The sequence below is a fragment of the Dipteris shenzhenensis genome, chromosome 12 (genome assembly GCF_047967505.1).
Source record: "Dipteris shenzhenensis isolate YYH24624 ecotype China chromosome 12, Dip_SZ_1.0, whole genome shotgun sequence".
Lineage (NCBI taxonomy): Eukaryota > Viridiplantae > Streptophyta > Polypodiopsida > Gleicheniales > Dipteridaceae > Dipteris > Dipteris shenzhenensis.
The window spans coordinates 33,422,126-33,438,544 of record NC_141607.1 but is presented as its reverse complement, the minus strand read 5'-3'; the positions used below and the strand labels follow the sequence as shown (position 1 = coordinate 33,438,544).

The following is a 16,419-nucleotide window of genomic DNA, read 5'->3' as shown; positions in this document are numbered from 1 at the left end:
CCTTATGATACCAAACTGCCTCTGACGTGGGCTGAAGGAATGCCTCACACTTAATACTCCTAAATGACTTACACACAAAAGGGTACCATTTAAAGGGGGTATTCACACATTGAATAGAAAAAGGGTGTGTCTTATTCATTATAGGGAATTTTAAATTAGGCCTTGAATGCACGTGATATAGGGGATTTACATATAGTGAACCCCCCGAGCAAATGAGGCACTTCTATATGGGAGAATCAATTCTGCTCCCATTCTCTTAGATTTTTGTATGTGTAACTTATGGACAGTATTAGGTACTCATGGTTATAGGAGCCATATCATCAAACATATGTCTACATTCACTCCCTTCCACAAAGATCAAATTGCCTTCATGTTTAGAGAGTTCCTTATTTATAGGTTGGCAATAAGCTTAAGCTTTCAAACTATTCCACTTGGGAGATGTCCCACATAAAAACGTGCTGGTGATAAGCATTATGTATTCTAGCTAAACCTAATATAAAGTCCTGAGAACACTACTCTAGCCTAATTTGGAGTCCACAGGCCCACCTTATTCAACCCGGCTAATAAACCTCTTTTGGAGCTCTCAAACGAAAATACATGCCTTTTGTTTTGAGAAGTGGCATAACTTCTATTACAACCCCTCAAAGGCCACTATCAAGAATCTTCTTTGGAGTCCCAGTTTGAAAAAGTGGCAGATTTATTTGCAAAATATTCGTATAAGCTTTCCTCTTTGCGCAACATCATCTCTCACTATATGCCCTAAGAACACAGATAATTTCCCACCTTAAACGTATGAACACTGACAGAAAAATCTGTTGTACCTTCAGTGGCAGGCACAGCTGTGATACCAGATAGTGTACTCCCTTTGACTGAGAACTCCACACGAGCTTCCAACTTCAGCTTACCAGTTTCAGGTTTTCCATCTTTGTTGTCAGACTCTAGTGGCATCTGTGCACGGAGGCAACCTGGGGCACCTTGCAATGGGATCTCTGGAACCTGCCACCTTATTTCTCTAGTCGTGCGATTTAGTGACCCTTTTGGGGACATTTTGAGCAATGAGGGTACAAATGGTATAGGTACAATAAAAGTAACATCTTTGAGTGGGCCAGGCAGATAAGGGTTAGACACAAACTGTATCATGAAAGAGATCAAAGAACCAGTCTGCCGAGTCACAAGTCTTAACCTTAGGGGTAATGGAGTAAAACGGGGCAGCAGACGATACTTCAGAATTACAAGTGGATCCTCTGTTGGTGGAGAACGGACATGAAAGAGACCCTGCCCTAAATTGCTTACCAAGTTGCCTCGCATCACAGCTCGTCTAATTCCAGCACTACCTTCAAGACGGAACGAAAATGCAGAATCTTGCCCTCCAGAGGTAGCAGTTTTCAAGTACAGCGTGCCTTGAAGTCCTGTACGCAGAAGCCTTGAGCCCCTGAACTCTGCATTGATCTCCTCAGAAATATAAAGTAATGGCCCTTGGTTTTCAGGTGCTTTCCCTTCTCTGGAAACAGTATCTCCCTGACCCTGAGTCTGTTGTACTCCACTCCGAGGTGCTGCTGGCTTTGACCCATCCAATTCTTCAAGTCCGCCCAACCCTTTCGTGGTTTTGTTCTCCAGGACAGCTCCGAATTCTGATGCATCTAGGCCCCCACCAAAAGCATCATCCAAACCTTCGAAGGCACCCCCAAACGCAGCGCTGTCTTCTCCAAAGTCCAGTCCCCCATAGTCCCCTTCAAAGCCCTCCACTCCAATGAACATGGACTCTGCACTGGTGCCTGGTGCCACTTTGGGAACTTCGAGCTCTGCCAAAGCTTTCGTGACGTCAGAGACAGGCTCCTTGCTCTTCTTGAACTCACCTCCTAATCCTTCAGGTTGGTTAATTTTATCGCTTGCTGCAAAAGGGTCTTGGCTTTCAGGGGAAGGTTTTTCTACCGGCTGCTGTGGTGCCTGAGGCGTAGCGCTCTGAGCTACTGGCGCTAATGTTGCTGCCACCTCGTCACCAGCTGCAAGGGTCTCTTCTGGCAACTCGAATGTGGCATTCGACAGCACATCGACGCTTGCAAGATGTTCAATTGAGTGCCCCTTCACTTGATTCCAACTCTCTGCCCCACGAGCCCGATTTTCTGCATCTGTGGCAGAGAGAACCATTTGGGCAATACCTTCACTATGCATCGTTGCAAGAATGGTTGCAAGGCGAGCAGAGCTCACCCCACGCAAGACTACATCAAGGGCCATGTAGATTTCGGTGTACTTCCGATGAAGCTTCTCGGACGTTACATCCACACCTTTGCAAGCCGCTACGAGCACGCTAACAGACTGGTTCACTACAGAAGTGCATTCGAAGACATTGCTTACCATATCATCCCGATCCAAGCTCATGATGCCCAATACGTAGATGCTGTTGACAAGGCGATAGACGATCCGATATTTGCTCTCTTTACCGACGACCACCTGGCCGCCAGAAGCGGCAAGAGCGTCATCGCCGAGACCAGCTGCATCCACTTCGGTACCAAAGCTTCGGGAACCGCTGGAATGAGCGTGACGGGTTGTTCTGAAATCCCAGGATGCCAAGAGAGCTCGGGCGGGGGGGAACCATTCGCGGGTCTGAAGAAGGATATCGGGACCGTTGACAGGCTGCAGAGCTACTGCAAGGCAGGACATATTGGCTGAGGATGAGGAGATCGATCCCCGCAAGAAGAAGAAGAAGAAGAAGCAGCTTAAGGCAAGCAATTCACGGGGCTATTCTTGCAGAGAAAAGAACCAAGATCAGAGAGAAACTAAGAAGAATGGGGAAGCTTGAAAGTTAAGAGAATGTATTACTGGGAAGCTTGAATGTTAAGAGAATGTATTAGCTTCAAGAATGGAGAAAAGCTAAGAAGTAATGGGGAATGATCGGGGGAGGCGATTCCGGCCTGGCCCGGAATCCAGCAAGCGGTGGTCGAATTCCGGGCTCTTTCCAGGCCAGAATCGCCGACGCCGGATTATTCCCCGGTGTGGAACGCCGACGGGAGGGGCTCTAGGTTCAAGGGTATAGTTTGATCCAACGACGATCGTGCATTTGGATTTTGATCAAAGGGCTCACGAAAAGTGCCATTTGTAGACCATTGAATGTGAAGCTCGATCCAAAGGCAAGAGACAAGTTGCCGTGTTGCTCGAGTTGTGCGCCATTTGTGAACCGTCAGATCACATCGATTAAATAACAGTACAAATTGTGGGCGGTTGGGAGGAGCAAATTCCCGATTAGAAAAGGCTAGGATCGGGGACGACGAAGATTCGTTCTCCACCGACCTCGGACCTTTAAGAATGGGGAAGCCAAGAGGAATTGGAAACTTGAAAGTTATTTTGAGAATGTATTACCATCTTGCAAGGGCACCTTTTTGCTTTGAATCCACCTCCTTTGGGCCCAATGTGGGTTCCTACACCACGCCAATGGACTCTCGAGGACACACAATTGCAACGTCATCACCTCGCAGGTGTTGGTTCACACCACTCAGCACTCATCACTCATCACAGTCAGCACTCATCACAGTCATCAACCTGCTCATTTATGTCACCAACACGGATGTAGTGGTTGGAGGAGTTGGAATGGGCTAATCATGTAGCGGTTGAATGGGCTCATCCCTCGAAGAAAACTCAAGGCAACCAAGAGTGAAACTTTCTCAAAGATGAGAGGCTATTATTGTGTGTAAGGGCCTTAAGAAGAATGGAGAAAGGAGAGAGGTCTCTTGAGAATGTATTAGTATCTTGCAGGAAGTTTTTGCTTTGCCTTTGGGCCCAATGTGGGTTCCTACCACCCGCCCTCCCATGTAGGAGGAAATAGAAGTGGAAGTTGATCAGGGTTCACACCAATCAAGTAGCAATGTTATCAGGCGGCTAATTTATGTTACCAACATGTGATTGGTGTAGTGGTTGGAATGGGCCAATCATGTGGCGGTCGAAGGACTTGGCCATGAGTGGGCACCCTTGATTGACCGGCTGGAGCCTGATCCCTCGTATTGGGCCAACTAGGACAACATCCTTGCATACCACCTTTTGGAGGATGGTTGGTGGGTGGTGTGAACCTAGCCTAAAGCATAAAGCTGGAAGCTTTGTTGTAGCCACAACCAATGCAGATCCTTTTTTCTTGCACGGGGCTAGAGGCGCCTTTCACCTATGAGGAGCGGCCTTGCACGCCCTAGAGAGGACAGTCTGACTTCGCTCAAGTAAGCCTGCCAAGAGATCTTCGATTCAGGCTCCCTTCCACATTCTTTAAGCAAAGGCTAGATCTGCTAGATCCTGAAGGCAGGGGATAAATCAAATATTCGCAAGTGGAGACTAATCACCTTGCTCAACACGGCTTTACAAGAGCTCGGCCAAGGTCACGAGATTGTGGTTAAGACCCCACATACCAGACATCATCCATGAGACATAGACTGGTTTTGTTAAGAAACGCAACATTCTCAAATTGACATCTTTACATTCTGGGAGGCAGTGGACTGGTCTAGGGAAGAGTCGCAACCTCTCATCATCCTTCTCCTGGATTTCAAGAAGGCGTAGGACAGAGTAGAGTGGTCCTTTTTGGAGCACACCATGACTTCTCAGAGAGATGGATCAGAGGGGGTGATTCTTGTTGTAAATTTCGCACTGAAGTTGTGGTCACACCCCCAGCTTCTGCAACCCATGTTCGATGAGATTCTCGAGATCCGAGGACGTGGAAGCCTTTTTAGACTTAGCTTTCTCCTTCTTCGCCTTTTTGGTTCGCTAGCAGTAGGGGGTCGTTTTTTTTTTTGGGGGGGGGGGGGGGCTAGCAACATCGGGTCATTTGTCTCTGTAGTTAGTTTTCCTATTGATACCGCAAGCAAACGGAAGCAATAAAGCAACGAAAGAAACTATTAGTATCAGCATAGTCGTCTTCCTTGTCGAACTGCTGAATGAAATGTCTTTGAGTTCCATGAAATCTAGCAGGGATGAAACAGCCTATTTCATCTTTATAATGCCAAGTTTCTCATTTTCCCATTGTGGTTCTCTTCAAAGGTGTGACATACTCTTTGTAGAGTGTCTCTATTGGCTTGTGAAGTGAGGGAGAGGAAGATGCACGGGAGTTAGCAAGGGACGGGGAGTGGATGCCACTTCCTTTATGAAGGTGACACATGTACAAAGTGTTTCTAATTTTAGATAGAGAACAAGGTCAATTATGTATAGAATATATTCCCATCCCACCATTTGCTAAGAGCGCATTCCCACGCAACACCCTCTCTTTCAGGTGTTTACATACTAGAGTGGAAGACCAAGTCTCATAGCCAATGAGTGTCCAAGATAAGGCCTCCCATGTTTCAATTAGTTACACACTAGGTGGAAGCCTTGCTTGTTAGGAGATTGCATTAGACTACTTGGGTAGAATAACATCAATTAGGATGGTTGCTTCCAAAGAAATGGTGATGTCCATGCTCTCTACCTGTGCAAACAATTTCACACGTGATATGTGTTGTTGTTGCTACTAATTTAAAAAATTCATTATCTACACATTCCGGCATCAATTTTCCATGGGATTTATTGCAATAGATTTGTAAATTTGTGTCTTAATTGTATCGGGATTCAAGAATTGCATTTGATCAACAAAAATCAAACAGTTTGGACGAAATGATTGAAAATTCCATTTGTACAAAACATGTGACTTCTTATTTATTAGCAGAAAGTATTATGCCCGAAGGGCTTACAAAAACTCTAATTAGGCACTCGGCCAACATTAGTGCTGCTAGTATCAAACATCTCATCAAGACTATTGGCTAGTTCTTTTCTTGTCAAAAAGGATTTTGACAAAAACTATTATCAGGCACTCGGCCAACATTAGTGCTGCTAGTATCAAACATCTCAGCAAGACTATTGGCTGGTTCTTTTCTGGGGTGATGTTTTGGCAATGATGGAGGGCTCTCATTCGTGTTCTCCAATGGACTCCTGCTACATAACAAGAAGTTGTCGTCTGTCATATCATTCACATTTGTTGTCGTCCCAATATCACTCGCATTCGTTGTTGTCAGTTCAAACTTGTAGTATCTTGAGCCTCAATAGCACCCTTTATATGTTCATCTGCCCTGGGCCGAGTTGTTCGTGCATCGCAGAAAAATATTTCTCATATCACTTGGCGTCACTACATACATCATAACCATTGATTTCCACAAGCATTGCGCTTATGTAATATCCATTCCCTTTCCTTGATATGGAATGACCCATGCGGCTTAGGGATAATAGGTTCCACTTTACAACATTTTGAAAAGGCATTTACTATAAGTGTTGTAGCATACCTACAGCCCAACTTAAACTTACTAGAATATAAAAGAATGGCTGGATATGTTACCGCTGTTCAGATAGAACCGATTCTTCATTTCATCAACTCCATAACACATGTAAAACTTGATTCCAGCTTGCAACTGAGTCTGAAGTCACATTCTTACACATGCTCTTAAATGAACCTAGCCAAAGCCCTTCATGCAGTAGCCCAGCATGCCTTGGTAAGTATGCAAGTTCTATTGCTTGAGCAACTGACACCCCACCGAGTGGCCGGATTGCATCCCATCCAATGTACTTCTGTATCAGCCTGTTCATGGTTTGTATGCTACGAGCGCTTATCCACACCGCCATTTGAAAGTGTAGATGGTACAACATGCCTCCCCTCTTGACAACGCAAAAGCCAGACATGCATGAATTTATGCATCTTCAAAAGCAATGACTTCACGTCAACGTCTCCACCCCCCACTCCCATTATAATACTCAGCTCCATGAGTTTTGGACCTTCTTTTCTTTTCCCACTATTCTTTGCAGGCCTTCCCCTTCTCCTCTTGGTCCTGCAAGATTGAAAGAGCATCAAAACAACAAACAGCATCATTGCCAATACTGAATGATCACCGTGACCAGCAAAAACGTACTCTTCATATCCAATTCAATCCACAATAGAGCCTCCATCTACCTCTCATCCATCGTCTTCATCCTCTTCTTCCTCTTCGTGCAATGTCCCACGCACCCTAGCCAACCTCTTGCCCTTCATCCTCGATCGCAAGCTTCATCTCCACAGGCACAACTTTATCACACAAGCTCCCTGCCAAGCCATCATGGACGTTCCCACTCATAATTCCCTCTTCTCTCCAATTCATCCATCACAGGGATTAACAGTGCCGCATGATTAACTGACCCCCATCAAAAAATCTAGACTCATGGAGGGATTGAGTGGCTGCATGTACACATGCTTAATTAGGAGTGCATGCACACCTGTCTCCATGGACATGTGGATGGTTGTGTTTATCCCCCTCCCTCCCCCCTCTCCCCCCATCTTCCACTAATGCCATTTTCTACCAACTCGGGCCCCTATGAAATGATTGTGTTTCTTTGGATTAGCTTGGTGATGATTACTGTTGAGCTACCTTTGTTACATGTACACGAACTAGAATCATTGTGTTTCTTTACAAATATTGCACTCCAAACATCTGCAACGTCTGGCTTCATTCTAGCAGCCCCACAATTTGCAATAAATTTCCTCTTGTAACTCCTCCTTTACACCTGCCAATTTCTTTAATGATTTGGTAACAATTTCCATCATTTGCAACAATCGGATCCTGCAGCACTTGTACTTCCTCTCATTGCAATTGCTAAATCCTTTGGCAATCTCCACACTCTCTGCCTATGCAAGCCATTTCAAATCTCATGTGTGTTGCCACTTCTATGTTCTAATGATTGTGTTTCTTTGGATTAGCCTAGTGATTAATGTTGAGATGCTTTTGTTACATGTATATGAATTAGGATTATTGTGTTTCTTTCAAAATACTACACTCCAGACTTCTATAAATCCTGACTTGTTTGCCTTGCGATTTGCAATAATTCCCTTCTTATAACTCCTCCTATGCAGTTGCTAATTGCATGGGAGTCCACCAATCAGGTATGCATTGTAGTCTATTCAAGTTGTTATTCAAGAAACCATGTATGTTATTTAATGTTGGTGCCATTCTCTGATTCTCCCTTTGGATTGTTGTTCTCAGAAACCTAGCACTCATGGACTCTACGTACCATCTAAGCCATTTGAGGAGTTCTAGGAACTTCAGTCCCAACAAGCTAATGTGACAGATTCTCAAACCTCAAACTACTCATGCACTACCTCCACTTTTCCAATCAACCATGATATCTATGCTCATCCCACTCCAGTATCAAGGCCCAAACCAAATAGATTATATCCATCTATAGTAGCTGCTTGTATCCCCACTTGGCTCACTGTTGGCTATTCATCCTCCCATACCCACTTTTATGCACCCTTTCCCTCTGTACGAACATTATCTTCCATTTCCATCCACACCACAAAATCATGTCTTCAGCCCAACAAAAATTTCATTCCCTCCTTTAGTGCTGGGTCCTAAGGAGCCTCTTTACAAAAGGAAGCAATAAAATACAACAAGCATCAAAAAGTCCTTGGATGGTGGTAATTAAGCAAGTAAAAAACTGATCCACCTCAAGATAAAAGGACCAAGCGGAGAAGAAGAGCCACCAAAACAAATCCTAGTGACTACTTGGATGACTTAAAGGAAAAAGAAACATGGTCTATGGAAGGATTCATGGGTAGTGAGCCTAGTGCATCTGTGTGGTTCCAAGAATGATGAATTCATGAGAACACCAAATCAAGGAGTTGACCTATGGACAAAGATATGGCTGGCTTGTATCCAAATTTTGATAAAGATTTCGAGGGTTGCATGAAGAAATGGCAAAGGGTGTACATGGATTACCAAATTGATAAATCGTACAATGTTGTGTATGGGAATGACCATCAAATCACATGTAAATGGTATGATCTAGTTGATGAGTACATGCAAGTAGAACACATGTAAAGTGCTACAACCATGCATAAGCAATGGAGGATCACTAGAGGTGAAGGGACCTCATCGAACACACAAAGAACTTCACAAGCAGCAATTGACATGCCGTTAAAGGATGCAATGGACTGTCAATGTCTATTTCTTCTTGCCAAAAGAAAGGTGTTATCATTGAGGATGTAGTAAAAGACATGGCAAACTTTGGCAAAGAATTGTTGTCATGAAGGAATTTGAAACCCCGATGAGAATCTAAAAGGGCCAATTTAGTGTAAACTTGAAATGGCATAATGGTTGGATTTATGGATGTTTTGCAAGCCATTGTGAAGAAGCAGTTTACCATCTATTATTAATTGTAGTGGCTAATGGTACTTTATATGTTTGTATTGGCTTTTGATAAGCCCATTGCTAGAATTTCGTTTCCTACATTTTGTATGTGTATCTTTTATTTGGGTTGAATCACTAAATTTATTCATTGGGGTTGTAAGCAAGGAAATTCCATTGTATCTCTACTCTTCATATTGAAATCAATTACTTTTGTTGGGGGGTTTTGTACAAAGAATGTGCGCAGGAGTATGTTATTGATGCTTATTGGTCTCAATCAATGTAAATAAAATTTGTGAATTGTCTTACATGGCAATGGATGAAATTCAGATAGTCATATTTAATTTCATTAAACTTTATGCTCTTATGTCCTAAATGCTATGCCAGACACATTATGAAAAGCAAGAGGCAGTGCATGTGCATGCTCATAACAGGTATAGTGCAGACCTTGCTTGCATGTAAACTTTGTCATGCTAAAAGAAGCCACCATAACATAGAAATTGGGCATTTGCATGGCCACAATGTTTTGCTAAGATAGCTCTTAACGTGCTCTTACTCAAACCACATGTTCAAAGCAAGGCTATGTGTGAGGAGACATACATTTGAGTTTGAAGGGCAAATTGGTGTGTGTGTGTGTGTGTGTGTGTGTGTGTGTGTGTGTGTGTGCGCACCTATGGGCTTGGAATCCTATGCAAGGAGTGTGTGAGTGTAGGTGTGCTAGAAGGTTCTAGTGACTTGGTAGTTAGGTATGTCAGGTTGGTGTGATGTGTGAGTGATCATAGGAGGTGACTGATTGAGATAATCATGGAGATAATTGTGGATCTGCAATCTACCAACATGAAGGCAATTTCCTATATATGTAACCACTCATAAATAAAGTTTTGTTCATTGTGCCTCATTGCTCCATCTATGAACCAACAGAGTTTATTTTTGTATGTTGAGCTTGCACATGACTAGATGAGATACATGTTCAAGAAACCCATTAGTTTGCAAAAGCGTATATGCATTGCACTCATAGGTTGGCTTCTACTACATCTTTATGGCATTTCCACTCCATCTATTTATCTCATTTCTATTGCATTTGTTGATCTCCATGGCATTCATACTACATCTATTGGCTTTCGACTACAAGTAGTTGCTTGTCTTTATGGCATTTCCAGCGCATTCGTTGACCATTATGGCATTTGCACTACATCTGCTCAGTATATTACTGTTGAGTTCTATAATGCTTTGAATTCATTTGGGTTGCATGATGCATACATCAAGTGTCCAAGATGAAGTTGGCCGATGCGATTGAGGAATTGCATGGCATACCATTCATCATTGGAGCAATGGATCGGAGCAATATTCTAATGATAGCTCTTAGAATATTCCATGTTGATTACTTTTGATTGAAAGGGTTCTATTCCATTGTTCTTCAAATGGTTATGGCCACAAATATCCTAGTATGGGACTATGATGCCGAGTGGGCAGGGTCCAAGCATGACTACACACTCTTTCAAAGAAGTTCACTAGGAAAAACATGTGAAGTAGCAGAGCTCAAAAAGTATTCTCTTGGGGGATTATGAGTATCCTTAAAGACCATGGATGCTATCTCCCTACAAAGGGAGCAAGTAACACTTAACACGAGTGCAATATCATTTGAAAGCGCACTTTCCTATTTGTTTGAAGTGGGATTACAATGATATCAAAAGTGACATCCAGTTTGCTCATCGTATTGCCCTTATTTCTTTTCCTAAGAAAAGGAAATTACCCACCACCAAAAACTCTTGTGAGCAAGTGGAAAGGATCAGTAGGTTGCTGTCAATCAAACCGGTATGCAAACTTGATAGTAGTGCATGATGAATGAGAAGTGGGAGGGAGGAATGCGTGCGAGGAGCGAGTTTTTTTTGGCAACCAATGTGTTTTGTTCCACCTATTCCACTTATAACATCTATCTCTCTCTCTCTCTCTCTCTCTCTCTCTCTCTCTCTCTCTCTCTCTCTCTCTACCAGTTTATGTTAACAAAAGTTTCAAAACTTTTGCTAGGAATGTTCAAACTTAGTCATGTTTGGTATCAAAACGATTGGAACACCTTGAATGAGCTCATTTCTCTTGTTAGTTTCATGAAATTCCATCTCTTCTTTAGAATCCCTATTGGACTAAAAATTTTGCCCAAAATGGTGGGAAAAAAAGACAAATTATCAAGGCAGCAGCGAGAGAGAGAGAGAGAGAGAGAGAGAGAGAAGGGTTTAAAGTAAAAATTTTAAGACCAACTTCCATCCTCTAGATACCAATTTTGGCTTTAAAAAATTCATAACTTTTGCTAAAAATATCCAAATATAATCATGTTTAGTATCAAAACTATTGGAATACGTCAAATGAACTCATTCCTCTTGTTAGTTTCATGAAATTTCATCTTTGTGGTGATTCTGTGCATGCCAACTCTCCTCTAGAAGCCCTTTTGGGCTAAACAATTTTGCCCAAATTGGTGGGACAGAAGACATTGACGGAGATAGAGGGTCTACACGTAGAACGAAGATTTCTGAAATGAGAGAGAGAGGGAGAGGGAGAGAGACTTCAAGTGGATGAAATTGGAAAGCTCTAAGAATAAAATAAAGGGCGTTTGTGTTTACGGACTACGTATCATACAAGCTTATTGAGGATGAGAGAGAGAGAGAGAGAGAGAGAGAGAGAGAGAGAGAGAGAGAGAGAGAGAGAAGCTGTAGAAATGAAATGAAAGCCTTTTGTGTTTATACAAACTACACACCATGTAGACTCAATGAGGATCAATATGAGAGAGAGAGAGAGAGAGAGAGGAGAGAGAGAGAGATGCCGCAAAGAGAGAGATGTCCTAAGTGGAATAGGTGGAACAAAACATGCTCGTTGCCCAAAAAACCTCGCTTCTTGACCTTCCTCGGGAGGGATCAGGACACGGCGGAACAACAAGTCTTCTTTGTAGCCACCATCCCCTATGCCATGATCATTGCACTTAGACTCTCCCTGATGCATGAATGCACTCTAATAATCAAAGAATTAGGGATGGGTTAAGTGGGGGAGGATACATGGCATTGTTTCATGTGTTTAGGAGGTGGGGACAAGGACACATGTCATCAATGATTTTATTCTTTCCAATCCCTAGAAACAGGGATCCCATTTTGGTTCCCATGGATCTTGATACCATGGTCTAAATTGGTTTAGAATGGGAGTAAGGATGGCAAAAAGTTTCCTATCCTAAACCTATGTATGTTTAGGGAATTGAGTGGCAAATGACACACAATGTGTAGATAGGAAAGGTCTCCACAAGGCTTTTTTGAAATGTAACTATACATGGAATCAAGTACTTGTAATGGGATTAAGTAGCAAACACAAAATCACGAGTCATTACATGTAGAAAGGATGACAAGGGCATTTGTGCACCTAGATGGTTGCATGTGTTTGATTTTCTAGGTTGTTTGAGCTTCACTGTGTATAGGACTATGTCCTCTCCTTTCATTGTGTGAGTGTTTTTGGGAGCATGAGTGTGGGCAAAAACAAAAAAAAATGTACAAAGGAAAGATCTCCAAATCACAAAGATCATAGTGATATCAAAAGTGATACCCAGTTTGTTCATCGTATTGCCTTCTTCTCTCCCTAAGAAATGGAAGTCCCCACACTAAAAACTCATGCGAGTAGCTTTACAGGCTTAGTAGGTTGTCATTGGTCAAATTGATATGCAACCTCAATAATAGTGCATTATTAGGAGGGATCAAGACATAGGGGAGGTGGCATCCCCCATTTGTGATGATCGCAGAGGCTCCTACAAAGCCGGTTTAGGAAAAAATTTCAAGGCTTCTTTTGTTGATATTTCTACATGAGGATGCTTAGAGGGGTTCAAATATACATTCACATAGGAAACCAAGACCTCATCTCCTAATCCAAATCTGATCTAATATCCATATCCACCTATCCCTATGTAATGGGTAGTCAACCCCCTTGTTTAGTGTGTAACAATTTCAAGAAGTGGGAGGGATCAAGACATGGGGAGGTGGCATCCCCTATGTTGTGATGATCGCAGAGGCTTCTGCAAACCAGCTAGAAATATGGGTTCCTACATTTTTACATACCCTTAAATAACTCTAATGATAGCATGCTTTCATCCTTGTTCAACTCCTCATTCAGATTAGGTCCTCTAGAAGAAAGAACATATATATGGGAAGGATCATCCACTAGGCCCTGCTCTACTTGGTGAGAAATGTTCCCCATTGAAGAGAACTCAATCAACTTTTAAGGGTCATCCATAGGGATGGTAGTAGTCTGTTGTATAATTGAGTCTTTCTCTAATAAGTTTATTTTCACAAACGGCCATTCATTCATGTCATCATGAGGCTAAGGGTCATCCTCATTGTCTATAGCATCCTCAACCTCAACCACTTTGCCACCTCCAATAGCTATGTCCAAAGGCTTCTGCTTTAGGCTTTGGACATCACCTAATTCTTTTTTTTGTCAATGAACAATAATAGACAAGTGAACAATAATAGACAAATGAGTATACATATTAACAGGTCTGAAGCATTGTGGAAAAGTAGAACAAGCTTTCAACTGCTTTGCATAGGTAATGAGATTGATATAAACATATGTTATAGCTTGTGAGCGGCATGTAATGTGTCTCTAATTAAATTCTTATAGCTGGGATACTGCATTAAAGCATGGATGATGCTTTAAAGCATCATGCCATGCTTTAGAGCACATGTCACACTTTAAAGTGCAAAACACACTTTAAAGGGTGATCCATGCTTTAAAGTGTGACTTGCACTTTAAAGGGTGATCCATGCTTAAAGTACAGAACACGCTTTAAAGGGTGATCCATGCTTAAAGTGCAAGACAGGCTTTAAAGGGTGATCCTTGCTTTAAAGTGTGACTTGTGCTTCAAAGCATGGCATGACTCTTTAAAGAACGATCCACGCTTTAAAGCTACATCCATGCTTTTAATCTTGATCAATTCTTTAAAGTGTGCACTATGACTTAAATCTCATGATGTTCTTTAAAGCGTGTGCTTTGCTTTCAAGCATCCAAGATAATGCTTGAAATCACTTATCAACACTTTAATGTGAGCATGCACAAATGGCTTCTCTCCACAAGAAGGAAGGAGGGCCTTACCAATGCCATTTATCATGACATGCAAGTGTCTACTCCCTTAAAAAATGAAGAGAAATATACAGATACTTGTTACATCAAAATGCCAATATAATGTGAGGGCACAAGCATAAAATAGAGGGAAAAATGTATGTCACTATGAAAGTGGCCTCTCTAAAGAATCACACAAATGTTTTGATGTCGAGGCTATGCCAAGATGATGGAGAAGTCTATTATCATGATGTAGTAAAATGTGGGTGCAGTTTGCTCATCCTCCTTTGAATCATATGCAATCTCAAGATTGATGGTTCTCCCAAACAAATATGGCAATAATCTCTTAATTAATAAGATATTTTTAATGAGTGTTTTCTATACTATAAAATGCTTGCCAATTAAAAGTTCTTGGACCATTGACATCCAAATAAAAAAAGTATTGCTGCCGATAAGGCACAAAAATCCACCTCTTTGTTATTGCAAATAAAGGTAGAAAGCATGATGATACTATATGCCAATATCAACAGTGGTCAAAGGAACAAGAAAGGGCCAAAAATATCCCAATCAAGCTTCTAGTTGACAACTTCCTACTCCTTTCAAATTTGGAATTGGCATGAAAATCCATTTGCAAGGACATGTACAAGACTTGACAATTTCTAAATTGTTGAAGAGCATGCCCAACTTCAACATAACATCTTCAAGATAGACCTCCGGTTGATTGACGCTTGGATTCGCCATAGTTGCCCAAGCTTGATCTCCCTTCTTACTATGCTAACCTTTTGCAAGAGCTTGAAAATCTTATCTCAATAATCACATTATCAAGGTTGCATCGATACAAAATAACATACAAGACCTATGTAAAGATCCAGGCACTAAGTGGTAGGAGAGGGTGATCCACGTCTGATGCTAGAGAATAAATTTTGCAATGGTACTCGACATCAATGAGCCTTCTAAAGACCCAGTGGCCGAGGCATGGACCATGGAGTGGCAACCCCCAGAGTGACCTCCTATTAATATCAAATCTCTATATTCATCTCCACCCAGAGGGCAGACTTCTAAAGCTAAGCACCTTAGTTCTCCTCCTCGAGCCTCTATAATGGATAAAGCTAGCCCTTCGTGTCCACGTGTTCACATCCGCATCCCCACTATGGCAAAGGAACGGACATCGACGACCATGTGGCTTCAACCCTAGAGCCTCTTCATTAGAGCAATGGTTTATCCCTTTCAGTCTGTGAGGACATGGCTAAGGGTAGCCGAGGAGGAATGTAAGCCCTCAGGTTAGGCTAACATGGAGCCATAGGACTAAGTACGATCATCAAGTGCCGACCTCAAAGAGGTGGAGTCCTGATCGAGCACCATTTTGTAGCTATAGAAGATTGCAACATTGCCACCAATCAATAGATGTGAGTTGTCGCACCGAGTGCATTTCCAATAGGTTAAAGATAGGGTGAGTGCCTTTACACTAAGGATGAGCAAAAAGCCTCAACGGAGCAAGAAGTTTTGAGTGTTGAACAAATTGGAGCTCTCTCTATCTCTCTCTTCCAACCCCTCAAAAAATGTATCTACTAGAAGAAATACAAGAATTAATCATTTTTGGCTACAAATAGGCACACTCATGCATACACCATCATTGGTGAAGAACTAATTTCTTGATAGCTCGATGCACAATTAAAAAATACAAAGGCTGCCTTCTCCTACTATCGCTCAATAGGCCTTGCAAACATATTCCCTAGCCTCTTACACTAGTGGTTGGAAAGGGCAAGTAGAAAAAATGTACTCTTCAATGGAACAAGTTGACTTCCCTTTGTTGTACTTGTTGAAGAGGACAAACCACCTTGCTCCATGGGACTCTCAAGGCTCCTCATGCTTTCTTCCCTTGCTTCATCGATGCTCCATTGATGCGACTCTATGCTCTTTTGTTGTAGAGGAAGAAGCAAGTTTGAAAGAGAAGAAGATGGTGGTATCTCACAAGTCCTTCACACTCTCCACGCACATGAGCAAGTTTCTCTCCACCCCCCCCCGCTCTCTCTCTCTCTCTCTCACTCTCTCTCTCTCTCTCTCTCTCTCACACACACATGCACATACACACGCACACACACACACGCATGCACATGCACATGCATGCATGCACACATACACACACACATGCATGCATGCACACGTGTACACAACCCATGCATAG

General features: G+C 42.4%; 1 protein-coding gene across 1 annotated transcript; it reads right to left on the bottom strand.

Moving 5' to 3' along the window:
• Window positions 1-227: 227 nt before the first annotated feature.
• LOC147896113 (muniscin carboxy-terminal mu-like domain protein) lies at window positions 228-2,821 on the bottom strand. Its single transcript, XM_087382961.1, has one exon. It carries the CDS (start codon window positions 2,659-2,661, stop codon window positions 760-762), a length of 1,902 nt encoding a protein of 633 aa, XP_087239087.1. The 5' UTR covers window positions 2,662-2,821; the 3' UTR covers window positions 228-759.
• Window positions 2,822-16,419: the final 13,598 nt, after the last annotated feature.